At 40.4% G+C, this 19,051-nt stretch overlaps 1 protein-coding gene across 2 annotated transcripts in view; it reads left to right on the forward strand.

Annotated features, from left to right (window-relative positions):
• The window catches only part of SEMA3A (semaphorin 3A), a 245,201-nt gene that overhangs the window by 79,062 nt on the left and 147,088 nt on the right, over positions 1-19,051 (forward strand). The window contains exon 3 of one of the 2 annotated variants that reach the window (XM_085083330.1): positions 1,141-1,338. In XM_085083330.1, the coding sequence (XP_084939456.1) occupies positions 1,227-1,338 (112 nt within the window). In that variant the 5' untranslated portion in view covers positions 1,141-1,226. Of the gene's footprint in view, positions 1-748; positions 1,339-19,051 lie in introns of those variants that run through there. The other variant, XM_085083339.1, reaches the window with a different exon arrangement.

The following is a 19,051-nucleotide window of genomic DNA, read 5'->3' on the forward strand; positions in this document are numbered from 1 at the left end:
CAAACAAACAAAAAATCTTTATCTAGTTTCATAGCACAAAAATATATTACAATAATCACACAGTCCTAGAAATTGGAAAGTTTGGAACATTTTCAACTTGTAAGAACACTTCAGAGAATACTCCTGTATAATTTATGAGCCCCTGTAGACCTGTCCATGTCTTGAACTGATTGTTGAAGTGGGCTTTACTAGGAATTTCTTTTCCTGAATTGGAGTAGTGCAGGAGGTGGGGAAGGAGGGAGGGTTAGAGCAACCTTCCCTAACAAGGCTTTAAAAGCTTCAGTGGTAAAGTTATGCTGATGGCAGACTTTGTTACTTGTTTTTAACTGGGAACAACCCGAGGAGGATTACACTACGGGCAGGAGCTGTTATTTATGTGGGTAGCAACGTCGTGGGCTGTGTTGTGCTGTTGTTGTTTTTAAAGTGGGACGTGCATCTTTCGACTAGAACTGTAAAATGATTTTTTTTTAAAAAAAACCGACCCACCAACCAAACAAAACCCAACAAACCCAAACCAAGCAAAACCAAACCCAACAACCTGGACAATGACATGAAACAGCTGGTGAAATGTCTAGCTCCGTGCCTTCCCCAAGCGCGGCGGCGGCTGAGGTTTCTGTTCTCTCATCTCTGCCGCGATGCGTTTCTTTTTTTTTTTTTTCTTTTCCCCTCTTTCTTTTTTTTTTTTTAGCTCCTTGCATGTGCGGTGACAGCCGGGGAAGGGGGGGGGGGTCTCTCCTCCCGGCGCTCCCATTGTCAGGCGCTCCGGAGCGCGGGCAGCGCGGTGTCCCCGCGCCTGGCGGAGCGCGGGGCAGCAGCCCCCGCCCCGGACCGCCTCGCCGAGCGCGGCGAGCGGAGCGGAGCAGTGCGGGACCCGCCCCGGCCCGCCCGGCCCCTGCCCCTGCCCCTGCCCCTGCCCCCGGCCCGCGCCGCCGCCGCCGCCCGCAGCATGCCGCCCCCCCGCCGCACGCCGCCCGCGCCCGGGGGCTGCCTCCCTTTCCGGCCCGCGGCGTGTGCGTGACGGGGGCTGCAAGTTGCCCCGGAGGCGGCGGCGGCGAGCGGGGGGCCGGGGCGGCAGCGGCGGCGGGGCGCGGCGGGCGCGGAGCGCAGCCCACCCCCATCACCTGTTACCTCGCTCCCCAGGTTGCCTGAAGTTCCCCGGCGGCGCCCGGCAGGACGGGGAGCGCCACGGCTGCGGCTGGCGGGGACCCTACGGTGGCTGCTGCAGCATGGGCTGGCTCAGGGGGATTGCCTTGCTTTCCTTGGGAGTATTACTAGCAGGAAGAGTCAACTGCCAGCATGTGAAGAATAATGTGCCAAGGCTCAAATTGTCGTATAAAGGTAAGTCTGTTGTTCTCTCTTATTCTCGGTTTTTCTCCGAACCTCTCTTCTCCTTGCCCCGTCGCTCCCTTCCTCCCTCCTCACCTTCCTCACTGCTTTCCCTTATCATCCAAAGGGGAAACTGACCTTAGGAGAAATTTCTGAGAACATTTACTTAAAAAGCCCCTCCGTGCTGCGGTCGGTACCAGGCAGTTTAAACCCAGACAAAGAAGAGTTAGTTGCGGTTGCAGACGAGTACTCCGGATCGTGCAGATCCCTGTTAGAGCATTTTTCAGTCCTGTGCTATTTCACCGGACTTTACTCTTCAAAACGATGAGCCGTGTTCAGCCACCCAGCTCATCTCCCCCGTGCTGAGCATGCAGTGCAGCCACGATCCAAGATCTGCTTTAAACATCATGGAATAGATGAAGATTTACATTTTATTTTAATTTTGTATTTTAGGCATGAAGTGGTTAATTTTCAAGTCATGAATATTCAGTTTGTACAAATCTGACAATCAGATGCCTAACATAAGCAGTAGATGGTGGGTTTGCCAAGAAACTATAAACTGAAAGGAACAGATCAGTCCAGAAAAGGAGGAGAGGACTGCTAGGCACCAGAAAATGCTGCCTATGGATGTTTAATGCAGTGCGATTTATTTGAACCAGGGTTGTTTTCGGTGTAGTCTGATGTGTGTCATTAGAGATCACAGGGAAGGTGTAACTGAAGAAAGAGAGCTGTGAGATTACGTTTACGTTTGGAATTGTGTAATGCCACTCACACTGCAGTTGTCAGTAATTAACTTTTGTATAATAGTGCCAGTATTAAAGGAGAACAGTGAAGTAGACAGGCTCTTCTCTTTATCAACATAGTTCCACTCTGAGTACGTTTTCAGAAGAATTCCTCAAGTCTGGAGAATGTACAACTGGGAACGAAGTTTAAAATGTAAGAGCTGTAGAGTATTTTTTTCTGAAACAGAGAGCTATACACCTAGGTACATACACATGTCTCTGAAGAGCTGCCTCCTCATAATTCTCAGATTATTGAAGGCTGAGAGAAGGAGCAGCAGCTACGGTTCTGAAAGGAGAGAGGAAAATAACACACTGCTTCTACAGGGGGAAGAAGAGAACATGTGTGTGCATGCCTGGTCATAGATGTCAATCTCAGTTTACAGCATAGTGTCAATACATCTCTTGCCAGCAGAAATACATTTTCCTTTTTTTTTCATCTTTCTCATGCTGCAAATGAGAGGGGGGAAAGTCCTCTCTGATACAGGGCAGGCGTCATTTTCACACTCCAGATGAAAAAAAGAATTAAGCACCTGCAAAACTTGGATGCACTGTGTGAAATAAATGCATGTGCCGGGTTTTCTTAAAGAACACATATGTGCATTTTTGTGTGTATTTAAACTTGAAAATATATGAATGAAAAGAACAGTTCAAAGGGTTCAGAGTCTGTTAATGAAAAAAAACATTTGTATTTAACACAAAATTGATTATTTTGAATAATGGAGTCTAAAGAAAGCTTCTACTGTAACTACATGTCATGTCAAAAAGCTCATTAAAAACCTCTTAATTGCCTCCAAACTTCTACTACAATCATACTGAAGCTCAGATTAGTATATAGAACCATAAATAATATAAATATATCCCGTAAGGGGGTTTAATGACTAATTATTGTTTATTTTTTCCCCCTTTTAAAGTTTATCCATGGCTCAAGTCTGCTACCCCTGCTCATATTGGCTAAATGCACAGAAACTAGTTTCAAAGAGTGGCCAAATGTGACTGATGGTGGTTTTCCTTTTTTCTTTTTTTTTTTTTCTCACCCCACTGGTGTTGTATCCATAGACCCTTTAAAAATATTTTTCTACTCTGCTGATTGGTTGTTTTCCAGTTCTGCGCTTGCTGGGATAAAGGGTCTCATTTTCATTTTTTAAAATACCAGATATCAAATTTTGCTATATGACCAGTTCTATATGAGCAAAACAGGAAGCTGAGCGGAACATCAAAACTGTTTGATACTTGGTGAATCACTGTGCAACAAAAAAGAGTTCAAGTGGTGAGCAACCCTGTTTCCTATCTAATGCCTAGTTAATCCAAAGCAATTTAAAGTCTGAATATTTAAAAGAGTTCACACTCTAGCCTTTGATTCACATATTTGACTTCAATATGTGTAACTCTAAAATTCAGATCAGACTACTCATGTACTAATGTTAAATACCAGCGTAAACGCTGGGCCAGGTCAATAGGAGAGAGAGTGTTGCCTCTGCTGCTGCACTGATCCCCAGGTGTGGAGATATCATTAATAGTCAGGGAACACTAAGCCTTGTCAGCTGGTGCCTTTCCAGAAAAATTTGCTTCCAGTGCAGTACTCAGTGCACAGATCAATGTTAACACCTTGCGTAGGAACATCCTTAAACGCTGTGGGTATTGAAAATATGTCTTTTAGGCACTGACATAATACCTCACATGCTAATACTTATCTCTCTGGATATACTTCACCGCCATGTGACTATGTGATACCAAGTGATTCATCTCTATTTAAACTGCTTGCAAGTAGAAAAAGAAGCTACCCAGTTAGTTACCCATTCCTCATCTTCATGAAGAGATGTGGTTGAGTAAAATAAACTTCTGATGTTGGACAAAAACCTCCAAACATGTAGGGTGAAAAGAATGACCCAAGTGGCTTCACTTTTTCTGTGACAGTTATTTTGCTTTCTTTTAAGATGTGTGCTTGTTGTTTCTCTAAACAAATACCTTGGAGCTAATTGTCGGTGCTTTATTTCAAAAGAAAATCAAGGATGTATTTTACCTTCTTGTTTGTCTCGACTAATTAGATGTCAAACATGGTTAAAAAGCTCAGGCATTTGCTTTAAAAGTTAGCAAAATGAGTCACGAAGGGTTAAATCCCTGCCAACCTTGATTTCCTATGGTCACTTGCTTTCAAAGGCCCAGTATTAGCTCTGCCATTTCCCTGGTTGCTGGACAGAAGTTTTGGTTAACTCCTGTTCTTACTTCCTCTTAACTTCTTGTCACTCAGTCTTGCAGAAGATCAGAAGCATCCTATGGGCATATTGCAGATAGGAAGTGGCAGAAAAAGTGTATTAATGCATAAGTTAAGGCCACATCTGTGATCTGAAAAGGTTATCTCTGTTTATTGTGAAACAGAGTTCTGGTTACTTGGTTTATATCACCTGGATCCTGCTGGCTCATTAAAGAAATGAAATTTGAGGAGAGCGGTAGGGAAATCCTTGCCCAGCTGAACTCTGTGATGAAGCTCCTGTTCAGTAGCTTTTGGGTTTTGCTCTGTACTTTTTAAAGTTTCCAAGCATTTTCATCTTTGTACATGGATTGGAAAGGTTTTACTCAGATGATACTCATCTCCTTATTTCAGTCCAAAGGCATTAATATGATTAAAAGCCTGATCCAAAGTTCACTGAAGTCACTAAGTGCTGGATCATAGCCGAAATGTGGTAAAAACCAGCCATAAAACTGAAAGCTCAGTTGAGCTCTTCAACGAACACTGAGCTCTTCTTTTTGTCTTCTTCAAAGACTCTGTGTCCTTATTGTAGAGTAACAAGAAATGTCGTTGCTGATCTATTAAAAGTAAAAGAATCTTCCCTTAAAGAATATAGGGTTGGGGTGGGGTTTTTTTTGTTTTTTGTGGCTGGTTTTTTTTCTTTTTTTTTGTGTTCTTTGTAATCTCATTGACTTCAATTCTGATGTTGGTTGTAAGTCTCTATATTGTGTCACCAGGTCACAGATTCTGTTCAGGAAACTCCTATTGAGCAGTGAGTTCTCAGAAAGATGGTGATCAAGTTGAGTGTGCAAAGTTTAAAACAATAAATATAGCCTTAACTCCAGATGGATTTCTTGTATCGTTTATTGTTTCGTATTTTCTTTTGCTGTCCTCTGTATGGGGAGGTAACAGAACAAGCAGAGATGGAACCAGCTACAGTATCCTTTAAATATAAACAAATAAGCCCAAAGAAAGAGTTTCCATTAACAATTCCTTGATTTGAACATTTTTTTCATAAAGCAACCCTGATTTTTGCCTCCACATGAGTAAATCTTGTCAACCCAACTTTCTCAAATCCATCTGTCACGTCTTATTTGTCTATTGAAAATTACTAAATGCTGTAAGTATGTTTTGCAAGAGTACATGTGTGGTTCTCCTTTGTTATTGTTGCTCAATTGGATACATATTACTTGAGAAAAAGTAAGTGGAAAAGCATTGCACACAGATTTAGCTCTATTACTCTCTGGCTTCAATTCAAGCCATATTAAAAGTAAGTGTCTTGTTTAAAGTTGCAGTGATAGTGACAACTACTCCATCCTTGATGTGCAGCTGATTTACAGCTTTATAGCATGGATTTTTATCCAGATGAAATCCTGGCCCTAGTGAAAGCAATGGCAGAACTTCTGTCTGTTTCAATCTGTCCCACGTGGAGTGACGAGGGAGGAATCGCACCACACTGAATTACCTGTATGAACACTAATGTGAATATGATACCTGCCTTGTAGTTTGTTGACCCAGTCTGGCTGTGGTTGATGACCTGCTGGTGGGTTTGATTGTGGTTTTTCCTTTCCATCAAACTTTATAACTCACAATTCAATACCTCCGCAAATATTGGGAAAGCAGGACAAAGTGGGAGAAGGAAATGGGGAGAGAAATATTGGCAAGGGAGCCTGTTTCTCTTGCGCTGGGACCAGTGTTGAAGTTTGTCTCAGATTTCAAGGTATCTGCTTAAAAACCTTTGCTTAAACTATCTTGTAAGTGTACTGTCTGATGGAAAAGCCTCTCTGACATGCCTGAAAGGGAGAGAACAGCCCTGACTTAGGAACAAGACTGTGAAGAAAGGTAAATCAGGGACATTTGCATGTTTAGCTTCCACCATTTGTGACAAAATTTCTGCTTGAGTCCAGCACTCTTGGACCTCTCAGTGCAGGAGGCTGGGGGTCAGTGAAGATTACAGATGCTGCCACAGCCTCTTCAGCTTTTTTTTTTTTTCTTCAAAATAATGAGTCTTTCAGGGAAGGTCTGTGTGTTGGTCTTTCTATCATTGGTTCATCGGGGTCTTCCAAGACCTGGGAACTCTCAGGGAGGAGGTAGGACTACCCTGCTGGCCTCTGACAGCCCACAGGCTGATAGGAGGGAGAAGCTGATGAAGGAAGTGCCTAAGCTCAGATCTTGCCTATATAGGGAAGTTTTCAGCTAGCTAATTAGGGCCTGAGACAGGCAGTGTAATTGGAACAAGGAGGGTGAAAACCTAGCCCAACATTCTCATTTTGCGTTTCCAACTTTCCCATTTAATTCCAGTGGAAAAAGTGGTTGCTGAATTACAGAGCCTCCCTTTTCTGAGAAGCTGGAGTTCTCTATAATTATTTTTACTGTACGGTTTGCAAATGACTGAATTATTCATGGAAGGTGCTGTATTGACAGCCATGGAAACTCTACTCTTTTGTTGCAGACAAGGTGTGCAGCACTTACTTGTATTGTTTTTAACAGCATCTTTAAAGTGACCTAGTGGGGAATTTAAATATCCATACTTTCACTGAGCTCCAGTGTATCTTCTGATATGTGAAGTCTGCCTTAAAATTTACTTCTGTGCTTGAAGCTTTTGATCAGGACTGAAGTACTTATCTATTTGCTTTGGGTTTATTCAGGTGTGTACTTATTCCACAACATTTAGCAAAGCAGTATTTAAAATAAGAAACCCAGTCATGGCAGGTTGTTGCAATGTAAATGGGTTATTTTTTATAATCTCTCCTGAATGCAACTCTGTATGCACAGAAAGCATTTCCATGGAGTTACCACCTGAAAAGAAACCACTAAATGATTTGTATTTTTAACTCTTTCTTTTTTCTTGGAAGTGTTTTTCAGTTTTAATTTAATGTATTGCTATACTGTGATCCTTTTAATATGGTTTTGGTTTGCTTAATCACTGATTCTGCATATGGCCTTTAATGCCCACAGCTGCTGTTAGAGAGACATCTTCTTTATTTACTTCCTCTGGCCCACAGACTTTTCCCTCATGTGCATACCTGGAACACTGCAATGGAAGCACCTGAAATACAAAGTTGTTCCAGTATTTTCAACATTTTCTACATTGGCTGGAGCCTGAGTTGACCCAGGTTCAATCTGAAGCAAAATCACATCTTCACCTGAGGCAGTGCCTAAGTGACTGAGAAGAAAACAAATCCTTCTAAGTGGTGTCAATGGTTGTGACATTTTCCAGTTGTTTGAAAGCTTAAAAGGGTAAAATTGTTTTCAGGCTCCTACACACTTATTTTTAAGCAAATGTGTGGGGTGGACCCTGGGAGCTTTATGGCAAACTTTTAAAAGGAGGTTCTGGAGCCTCTTTTGGTGCTCTCGTTAATTAAGGTTACATGTGAAAATTGTTGCTGGTGTTGTGCTGGTGGGCGATTCAGCGAATTCCTTCCCTTGCAGGATTAAAGCTCCCTTCAGGAATGTCTGCAAGTTCATGTTCCTCCCACATACAGCCTTCATATAGGTTAGCTGCTCTCTTCCAGTAACAGCTGTGGATAGTGAGAATAACTGTGGGGATAGTACTTTTACTTGACTTTTCCTATTTTTTCCAAGTGGGACAGTGCCTGAATATACAAGAGAGAAAAGGATGGCCACAGCTGTTGAGAGCATCAGAAATCTTAAGAGTGTTGTAACCTTTCTCCTGCACCACAGGAGGTTCTCTGTGGTGTCTTTTCTCTTTCTTTGTGACTGACACAGTCAGTCCCATTAGGCCCTTTTCACTGTCAGGGGAAGGAGAGGTATCTCCAGAGAGCTAATCTTGGGTTAGGCAGACTGAATGAGACTTTAAGGGTGCTCATCACTTGTCATTGACTGTAAAAGGAATTAAGCTTCTTGTTCATTTATTTAGTTTCTTTCTCTCTGGGAACGTATCAAAAGAACACACTAATGAACTGCTACGGAAGAACTTAGGCTGTATTCTGATCCAAAGCTTCCTAATTCAAGAAACTGTCTCTGCCTAAATGAGTATTTAAAGTTGTGTAAAAATTGAGCTGATTAAATATATGTATGACCTCAGTATCTGTGATCCTGAAGTCACCTGTGGCTCTAAATTTGCACCACACTTGCAGTTATAGCAAGAAAAAAACAGTACCACTGCATTCTTCATATTCTCAAAACAATTACCTAATTTACTTCTCACGTTTCCCAAGTCTCTCCTCCTTAATAAGCTCATCCCAAATCCAGTGACACATGCTGGAAGTGACTGTCTGGGGCTACAGAGCTTTACTAATTTAATGGCTTAATCATTTAGAGCTTTCAGTAAGCTGTCCCCTGGCCAGCTCCATTACCTACTGAACGTTTCTGCACTTTAAAGAGAAAAACATATTCAAGACTATTTCATGGAGTGTAGTTTGCAAATAAAAATCCATGTGTATATGTGCAGCTCAAAGGACAGGTTTTATCAAGACACTCAGGATGTCCTGACCCCGAGTCTACACTTTTTCACCTGAACTATTTCAATAGTGAGAGTGTGATGAAACCTAATTTATTAATTTCTAAAAAATCTAAATAGATTTTCAGTTTGGGGGATTATTTTTTCACTGTGGGGATTACAGATCCCTCTTGAACTAAACATATCTACTGCAATCCATGAAATGTGTGAGCACTAGTCTACTTTGTGTCACATCTAGTTTCCATCCTTTGCTGTTTGATAGCCAAACACAGTAAAGTCAGAAGTTTTTGCCATTCTTCTAATGTTTTAAAGTTGTTTGACATTTATTGGGCTGCCTGCTTATCTCTCCAGCTGGATGTTGCAGAAACTTTAGAGCTGAGCAGTCAAATAAAATTCTCATCTCTTATAAATATTTTCATGCGAAGTTGGATCTTGCAGGGAGCAATCTGAGGAATGAAATAGTTATTTGCTTTCATCTAACTTGTGGAAGAAGGAAAAAGAAAGCTCTCCTTTACTCCTCACTCTAATGAAGCAAAGCTCATGTTGGTTCTGACGGCCCCTCTTGGCTTCTTTTGAAATTCCAGCCTTGTGTGAGAAAAGGACACAAAAAAGCTCTGTGAGATAATTTAAAGGATTTAGAGCTGCCTTTCAAGGGGGAGGGGTTGGTGGCCTTTTCTAGAGGAATCACATGATAAATGCAGCTCACAAGCATCCAAAAGAGCTGCAGAGAGTGCAGGGCACAGCTTTCATCTCCAGCTGACACTGCAATGGCAATAACTCTCCTTTGCTAGACACAAATCCCACGTGTGGCCAAGGCACAGAATGAGGCCTCTTGAGATGAAGTGGTGATTCCAGGGTGCTAATATTACTTTTGATTCTTTCATGGATTTCCCAGTGCAACTTCATTACTTTTGCATGAACGTAGAGTCTGAAATGGTTCTGACTCTGAATGAAGCTCTTTTTCGTAAAGTACAACAGAAGTTATATCAGTAATGATGAGTGTTGCTCTGTACCACCTGTAGGCCAACTTGGTTTCCTCTCCACCACTCCAGGTCCTTTCCAAGGTCTCTGTCCTGCCAGGCCCATGTGATAAATGCAGTTCCTGTTGAGTGATTGGAGGGATCACTCCCAGAAATTATATCTGGGGATCTGGGAAAACCAACTTTATCTTCAAGATTGTGTTTTTCCCCATATTAACTTCTATTACAGCAGATGAATGGCTCTACCAAAGCTGTGATGACCTTGTAGACAACAACACGAATATATTCCTGAGGTACCTGCAAATTGCATAGTTAGGAAATCTCTTAATTCTAAATTGCTTCTCTTCCTAGAAGTGTCAGAGTCCACCCACCAAGTGTATATTCAGTTGTGCAGGAAGGTGTGATAATATTTTCAAAGAGCTCTAGTTGGCACTTCTCTGCAAGGTCACAAACATCAGCAAAGCAGTATTTCCAGGATATTGGCTGTTAGATTATCTGTATGGTAAACATCAGTCTGTATTTTTCTTCCAAATGTGTATCCCTAGTGTTTTGTACTCTAACCATAAAAGCTGACCTGCAACAAATCGGTAAGCAAGATTTCATCTCAAGTGAAAATATTCAGGAATTTGTTAAAATTGAAAGAAATTTTTTCATAGCTTGTTTAAAAGGAGTGTTATGAAGTAAAGTATTAACAACAATATTATATGTTGAAAATTTTCTTTTTCTCTTCAGCCTATACTATTGAGATAAAAAATTACATAAATTTCTAATTCTATTTTTTCAGATTTTGTTTCTCATCCAAAATGGGAAACTACTGGATGCTCTACTTCCTTTTCCTCCATCCTTTAACAATTTTGTGTGTTTCATCATTCTTTAAACTTGCATTGTAACTCTTTACTGGACAACACTCATAAATTAGGAAAGTTTTGTTAATCTCACCTACATCACCTACAAATGAAGGTTGGACATTAACAGAAACCCAGCACCACAGCTGATGATACACAGGAAGTCTGTACTGTAAAAAGTATCAAAGAAAGTACCATAAATGTGAAATCCTATTAATTCCTTGGTTCTTCTGTGTCAGCTTCTTCACCTGTAAAGTGGAATGAAGTGATTTCAGGATGAATTGCTTGAGGTCAGGGACTTGCCATGCTTATTCAGAGCTGTATCTTACTCTCAGAATAATCCCCTTAATGTGTGTATTCAAACTTCAGTCAGAACTTACTTTTGATCAACATACAAAGGCCTTACAGGTACTTTAAAGTGATTATAATAGTAATATTCACAGCTGTGTATGCCTGTGACATGAAACGCATCCCTATTATCCAGAAAGCATATCTAATTTAATTCCGTTTGGATATTCCAAGCAATTTTATATAGGAGCCCTTCACAATGTTTTTTGGAGTATCCACCTCTATTTCACACTAAATACATGGTGAAGGTGATTACAGGTGGCTCTGGAGAAGAGCCTTTGTGTTTATCTTTGCAGTGCTGTCTACCAATGGTGTGTGTGTACTCGTGGGATTCTGGCCTATTTCTCTGAGTTTAAGCTACTGTTTCTTTATCATGGCTAATAACAATATTTTAAAATAAAGAGGGAATAAAAAGTTATTTTTTTTGTTTTCTTGTGTTATCAGACAAAACTAAAACCTCACTTGGGGCAATTTATCCCTTTCTGCTCAGTCTGAACATATCTTACCAAGCCAATGGTGCTTAACACTCCCTGCCTCCATCAAGTGCACATGTTTCCTTCCCAAGAGATTCTGGACAAAAACCTTCTCTTTCTTTGTGCACACATCCTTTTTTTTTCTGACTTTCCATCCCCCAAATGTTCCCCAACCTTCACCAGGATGAGGGCAACCTTTCCTAGACACTTGGGGAAGTATTCAGTAATCAGTTGAGTCAGTTATAATTGCCTATCATTTGTGACTCACCCACTGGAAAGCTGTTGCTTGACAGCCCTAGTTCAAACCTAATAATGAGGATAAACTGCTATAATAAACTCATGAGTAGAATTTTGCATCTCAGAAAGATTCACATCTTCATTCCTAAAATAAGTAAGAAAGCACCTGTTCCCTTTGTCAGCCTGGCCTATGAAAATAAAATTGGTGTTTCATGTATTCCACATACCTTAAATGCAGCATTTAAATATTATCTTCGGTGAATTATCTCAAGGAATGTTTTTCTTTGCTTTTATACTTCCTCGTTCCACTTACATGATGTAATTGTTGTTTTGAATAGCATTCTTTTTCCATAATAAGCTAACCATTTTGAGGCCATTAATTAAGAAATACAGGGAAAATACAAGTTTTTGTGTGATTTTGACATCCTTTTAAACATCAGACTTCATCCAAACTTCAGACGCAAGTTGGTAGTTTGATGTGTTAAACTATGGTGTCTTGACAGCATGCTACATAGTTTTCTTACAGGTTTGCAGGTGCTAGAAGAGCTAAGTTCAATTCCTGAGGCTGGCAAACAGACCAGCTGAGAGCAATGGAAAAGGCTCTGTTTACTGGTGTCAAAAGACTTTTCATACCTTTTCAGAGAGACAAGTATCACATGTTGTGTATTATTCTTCTGTATTAGAAATTTCAAGCAGTCATCAGCTATTCTGGTGTAAACCCAAAGTAACATCATAACTGCAAGTTTAGACCCCTGATTCTGCTAATTGACATTTTACCAAAGGGAATGAGGACATGACTGAGCAATGCAACTTGTAGTTTTTAATACAATTCCTATAGCTAAGACCATAAACAGCCCCTTAAGGTCATTTCTCATAACTACCACTCTTTTAATTTTTTTTTCTACCAGCATATAGGAATATGATAAATGCTAAATTTTGTTTCATTGTAGGTTCACCCCCATTACTGTGCATAGAAACTATTTTACCCTATGCCAGACATATGGAAGTGATCAATGTATGTAAATTGCATGAGGAGAGGTGAAATACAGCATTTTAGACAAGGAAATGTGTACTTGTTCCTGGTTATAAGACACTGAGATCACACCAGAAGAGACATTAAGACAGATTTTCTGTTAGAATTAAAAGTTGGCGACAGAATAGTAATGATTTTTGATAATCACCATGAAAGCAGAGTATTGTCCTGAGCTGAACTGCCCAGTCAGATCTCCTGGCCATCAGGGTTTAAGAGGCAATTGCTTGCATGTGCAGGGCCAGACCATGGACCTCCTTCTGAAATGCAGAGGTGAGCTGCTCTGGGACCCGCTGTGCTCAGCAGTACAAGTCAAGTTTCTTCCACCACAGAGTTTAACTGGCAGGGCCAGCTTGAATGTCTGCTTTTCATTTTCCTCCCCTGATGTCATGGTGCCCACAGTGCAATGACTTAAACCTGTACTAAAAATCAGGTTTTGAGGGGCTGAGTGGCTTTTTTTGGGTTCTGAGTGACCACAGGAGGGAAAACCAAGAGCTTAAGTCAGCTATGCTTTTCAAATACTTTTTAAAGTTACTGTCCCCCAGATGGCCTCTAAGAAATCAATACTTATTTTATGACTGAAAGGCATTCACTGTGCACCCCAAATTTTCCATTCCAATACCGCTGGATTTTTTTTTTTTTCTTCATATTTGGAATTGCAGCACCCCAAATTTTCCATTCCAATACCGCTGGATTTTTTTTTTTTTCTTCATATTTGGAATTGCAGAATAAGAAACTAATCTTGAGTCTGGCAGGCCTTTATTCTAAGGCATTGTCATATCTTTCATTCTGAGTTGAAAAATGGACAGATCATTGGGTTTTATAAATGTGTGGAGGAGCTGTCAAAGTTCCCATTTGCATGTGAATGGTCAGCTGAGGTAGGAAGGGAGATATGTAAATACTTCTCTAGCTAGCTCCTGGCAAAGATCATTGCATTTCAAAGTGCTCTGAAAAGCAGCACCATAAAACTTTAACCTATTCGCTGGTATGGAAACTCCCACACCTTAAATAGATCTACTCTAATAATGACCACTTGGGGAAAAATGAATCTTAAGGAGCAACATCAGGTCTCCAAGTACTATACATTTTCTGTTTCTTTTAATATTTCATAAAAGATAAGCTAAAAAAGCCACTCTTCCTTTTCCCCCAATGAAGGGGGAAAAAAAAGGGAAAAAAGCACAAGATCTAAGCAGATGTACACCTTCATTGAAAATCTGGCAGATAAGTGTGATAGGAGTGAAAGAAATGTAAAGGATTTGAGTATTATTCTGTATTATGTCAGTATCTGACCCAGGAAGCACCCAAAATAATCATTACTTTAATCTTCCTTACAAACTGCACAGCATTTCACTATTCTGTTCTGCTGCTGTACTTCAGTACATGCTCAACTAGGGAAAGCTGGTGAATGTTGTAGTTTAAAACCAAATCTGTCCTTCAAAATACACAGTTCTTCATGTATCCAAAAAAGTGAAAAAGTGAAAGTAACAGGAGAAAAATGAGGAACATAAAGTAAAGCAAAATCTTAATAGGCTCTGAGTCAGACAATTTTCTACATATTTTATTGTGCCACTTATCTACTTAGATAGAATTGGCATGTGTATATATGGAGAGACAATGATTTGCTAAGCCCTTTATGCCTGAAACAGCTCCAAAACCTGCAATTAGGCAGGCACAAGGACTAGAAAATGTTTACAAAGTAAAGTTCACCTCCAAAATGGATATGGGTTATGTACCTACCCCTTAATCATTAGATTGCATAGGACTGTTGCTGTAGTTTACCAATATAATTTCCCTGACATTGTTTAGTAGTCTCCATCTACTTACCTTGAAATACCATGACGTATTTCATTCAACCTGCATATTTCAGAAAATAATTCATGTCACCCCTCCAATCATTTACAGCACATACTTTCTTTCTCACAAAGCTTCTGTGCACTAATTTGATCTGGCTACACTGTTCCAAAAATGCCACAAAGTTAAATGCAATTTAATTCACTGAATTTCTAAAGGCCAATTATTCAAAGGCTCTGGGATTTGCTCTATCACACTAATATTCCTGTAATGAAATGTGATTTGTCTTGGTATTTACCAGAAGATTAAAAACAACAGAGAAAAGGACTTACAAACTCCTACTCACATGAGTAGTGCTGTTGATTTCAGTGTACCTCACACTTGTGGTGTGAAGTGCCCTTTTGAGAGGTTATGCAAGTTATTCTTCACTTAAAAAATAATCAACCAGCAAACCCAGGCAATTGTAAGGATCACTTGAAATTTTTGAGCTCTGCCCATTTAATGGGGAAGAAATGATGCAAAACCTGTTCGAAATACAGTTCTTTTCTCAAACTAAAGTTTTCATTCAGTAATAATCCCTCTTGATCCATCTTATCCCATGTTTCCTCTGTGCTCTACCACAAGAGGAGCATTCCCCTCCCTTGCTGGGCTTATTGTATCCTCATGTCCAGTGGGACAAAACATCAATTAAAGTCACTATGAAAGACCCATAGTCTGGTAGATATTTGAGTATTAATATGAAATATGATCAGTTTTTTTGAATGGCCAGGCAATTTTAAACTGAGTTTTGGAGTTTTTCAATGTCATATATTATCCAAGGCCTGTCCCATTTTCCCTGTTAATAGGTCTTTCCATTAAACCCTCTGTGCAGAGCCCATCTGTGTGACTACATGGATCACAAATTAGGCAGTTCTGCTGATCCAAGCACAGTAACTTTAGATAAGTTATACCACAATATTGGAATAGGGTTTCCACAATGTGGCAGTTCTCTTTCAATAACCATTCCCAATCCATCAAAAAAAGGGCACAGCATTGTGGAAACTTTTATCCTTTACTGGAGTGTTAGTTATTTATTGTAGCTATGGCAGCACGCACTTTTGAGTGAAAGTTGCTACTGACTGCTTCTCACATGAGCTGGTTGGAGAGAGCCCAGGAGATCTCCCCACAGCAGGAGACTCTAGAGCTGCTTTCCTGCCACTCCAAATAGCTGCTAACACTAGCAAACTGAGCAAGGAATCCCTGCTCCTTTTCAAACATCAGTCTGACAAAGTGGGACAGCACGGGGCCATGTGCTCCCTCACCCCAGACATCTTGTCAATGGGCTCTCAGTGCTCTTTGCAAAACAGCAAGAGGAATCTCAGATTGCAGCCACTCAGATGTAGCCACTTGTGCAGACACTTCTATTACCCGAAAATTTATTGTGGTCTGTGTCACAAGGTAAGGAAATGCAGAAAGTCTCAAATGCAGCAGAGGGTGGTGAGGCAATAAAATTTTTCCCTTTTTATGATAGGTATACATTTAAAAAAGGAAGAAAAAATATTGTTTTCTATTAATATTAGGAGCAGAAACCATTTGTGGCATAGCATCCAATAGGAAACACATTTACACAACTTCTGGTTATGGTGCAGTTGGCTGTGAAATCCTTCAGTAGGCTGTAAGGAGCATCAATTTAATTAATGGGAGCTGTTACTTAAATTATGTTAGCAATCAGTGAACAACCCACAGAGTAGGTCATGAGCGAGAAAGTCCAACACTTCTCTAATGCTGGCCATGGATGATGTTGGAAGGCAGAAATTGCATTATATGTTACCATTCATACAATAAATTCATGTATAAAGAAGCCACTTACAGTAAGGAAGCCCCTTAGCCCCTGAATTCAAGTGATAACTAAAGGATATGTGACCATCAGACATCTGTACAATGCTGTCAGCCCAGTGGGGTGATGGAGTGCATTGCCAGGGTATTGGACTGTAAATGCAACATGAGAAACTCTTTCCCCTTCTCCTGTTTTGTCCTACTGAGACCAGGAGCTCTCTCCTACTTCACTGCTCTTGCAAAGGGATTTTTTGGGTCTGGCTAGGCTCAGCCTATCCCTCTGTGATGCCAAGCAGAGGGAAGACACCAAATTCTGAACTCTGGAAATATCCTTAGGTGCATGCATGCATTTACCTACATAATGTATACAATTATGAAGCTATTTACACACCCATTCTTGGCCCAGATCCACAGACAGTGCAGAATTACACCACACCCAGCTGCAAGCTATTTTTAGGTCCTCTTCAATGCAAATGTCTAGTTCATAATTAAGTTTCAAAATAATGAATGATGTGTTTTGTGTTTCAGAGGGTATAAACGTTTGCATTGCATAGTGAATGATTTAAGCATGAAAGGTCTTGCATTCCTAAATCTGTTACAGAATGTGGGTGGGAGGTGGATCTTTGCTCAAACCAGGAAACAAAGACTGAATGAATATTTGTCACGATGTTTCATCAAGACAGTGTTAACGTTAGTTGAAGATATGTTCTGGCAAGACTGACATCTTGCTTACTGTAAAAATTTCTGAAAACCAGGGCATTTCAGTATTTATAAAGGGTGTTAGCAGTGTTGATACTGCAGCCAGCCAACCAAGAGCCTGGTGCAGTAGGCAGTTAATTAGGCCAGAAATTTAGGAGATCAAATGCTATTTAAAAAAACCCACAAAACAAACAAAAAACCCCCCCCAAACCAAAGAACAAACAAGCAAAAAAATTCCAACCCCCAAAAACAACTGCAAAAAAGAAACTAATCTAAAACCCCCACACCTGAAAACCCAGCCCAATTTTCTTCAGCTTTGATATAAGGGCTGCCAGGAATTGTCTTCTCTTGTCTCCATATTCTTTCCTTAATGATCTGTGGCTGATCTTCAGTATTAGGGTGGCTTCTGCTGGATATCCCTGTTCTGATGTTCCCATCTCCAAGATCAGTGTGGAGATTTTGCCATAAGTTCAAGATTTGTGCTCAGTCTTGCACCCAGGGTCAAAATGATCCCCATGTTTACCTGCTGAAGAGGAGTTGAAAGACCAAAGAAAGAAAGAAAAGAATAAAATCAAGAAAGAAAAGAAAGAAGGGAAGAAAAAGTAGTGAGAGGAAATAAAGGGTAGTTTTCTTCAGCAGTGTCCCTATGTCTTAAACTGGAGTTGGAATGGACCGTTATCCTTACGTGCATTGAAAGAAACAGTACAAAACAAAACCCACAACAACAACAAAAACCCCAAGGAGAGCTATTTCTAATAAAAACATTACTCATACTAGTATCACAGCCCTGACCTTACATTTATTGGCATAAACGCTAACTTATAAAGCTGTGTGGATGTTTGCCATATGCAAATCCATCCATCCATAAATCAGCGTACAGACTGGAGACTGCACAGCTGAAGTGACTGTAATGGTAAATGAAACCTTTCACCACCAGGTCAAATGCAGTTCAGCATATGTGGTAAATGGAAAAGCACTATCATGCAGGAATTGATCTGTGGCGTGTGTGAAACAAGTGACTGACCAGTTCACACTGTTCACCACCACAACTTGCTCCCCAGGTCGGAGCTGGCAGATCAGTTGGAGCTGCAATGGCAAGGCAGTGAAGCAACCTGGCAGAGAATTTGCCTTATGGGACTGTCTGGTAGTGTATTACAAGGATTAGGCAGGCGTTTTTCATCAAAATGAATTGTCAATTGAAAAGGAAGTTTCCATTTAATCCAAATTTTCCACCAGTTCTATCCAAATGAAAACATTAGTTTGGACTGTGGTGCTGATCTAAGGCACATAATACTATATTCATCTGACATTAACCTCTGTGTGTTCAGGGTAGCAGCAGGGTTTGTAAAAATTTCATATGTTTTTCCTGCTTTTTTGCTCATTCTTTCCTGAACAGGAGAGTTAACTCCCATTAAAATCTTTGGGAGTGCTCAGAGATCAGCATAAGGCTCATATGATAGCAGGGCAGCAAAAACCATACAGCTCAGTCCCAAATCCTGGCTGACAGGTCCAAATTAGGGACAAGGCAGGTTTATCATTTGTATAAGGCACAGTTCAGTGTCAGAGGGTGCCATGTGAGACAGGACACACCCAGAAGCATTTCCAGGCTTCTTGATTTTGGGATATGACTTGGCCATGGCTGAACTGTGGAGTGTATTTTTCCCCCTTACAGCCTAAGGAAGTTGGACATTCTGACCAGAACAAACATAGATAAAATGATAAGAAGCAAAAGTTACACATTCCTGGATTTATTTTTTTTTCTAAGTTGTCACTCTGAGAAGTTCAGCATTTTGACTGTTTGACTTAATTTGAAAACAGATGTTGTAATTTTGTAATTTCCCTTGAGACAAGAAAAATTCCTCACTTTTCTCAGCTTTCCTCATTCCTGCTATGAAACTGTGTTGTCACAGAGAAACAGTGCTTTGTAAAGCTCCTATGTGAGTTGTGAAGCTCCAAACCATCTTGACACATTCAGCTATGTGTTAATGTCAAAACATAGTTCTCAACATTAATTGCAGCTAAAACAGCATTACAAATTTATGTCTGATTCTTTGATATAATTAAATACATTCTTT

The sequence above is a fragment of the Lichenostomus cassidix genome, chromosome 1Aa (genome assembly GCF_008360975.1).
Source record: "Lichenostomus cassidix isolate B80296 chromosome 1Aa, HeHo_3.0, whole genome shotgun sequence".
Classification (NCBI taxonomy): Eukaryota; Metazoa; Chordata; class Aves; order Passeriformes; family Meliphagidae; genus Lichenostomus; species Lichenostomus cassidix.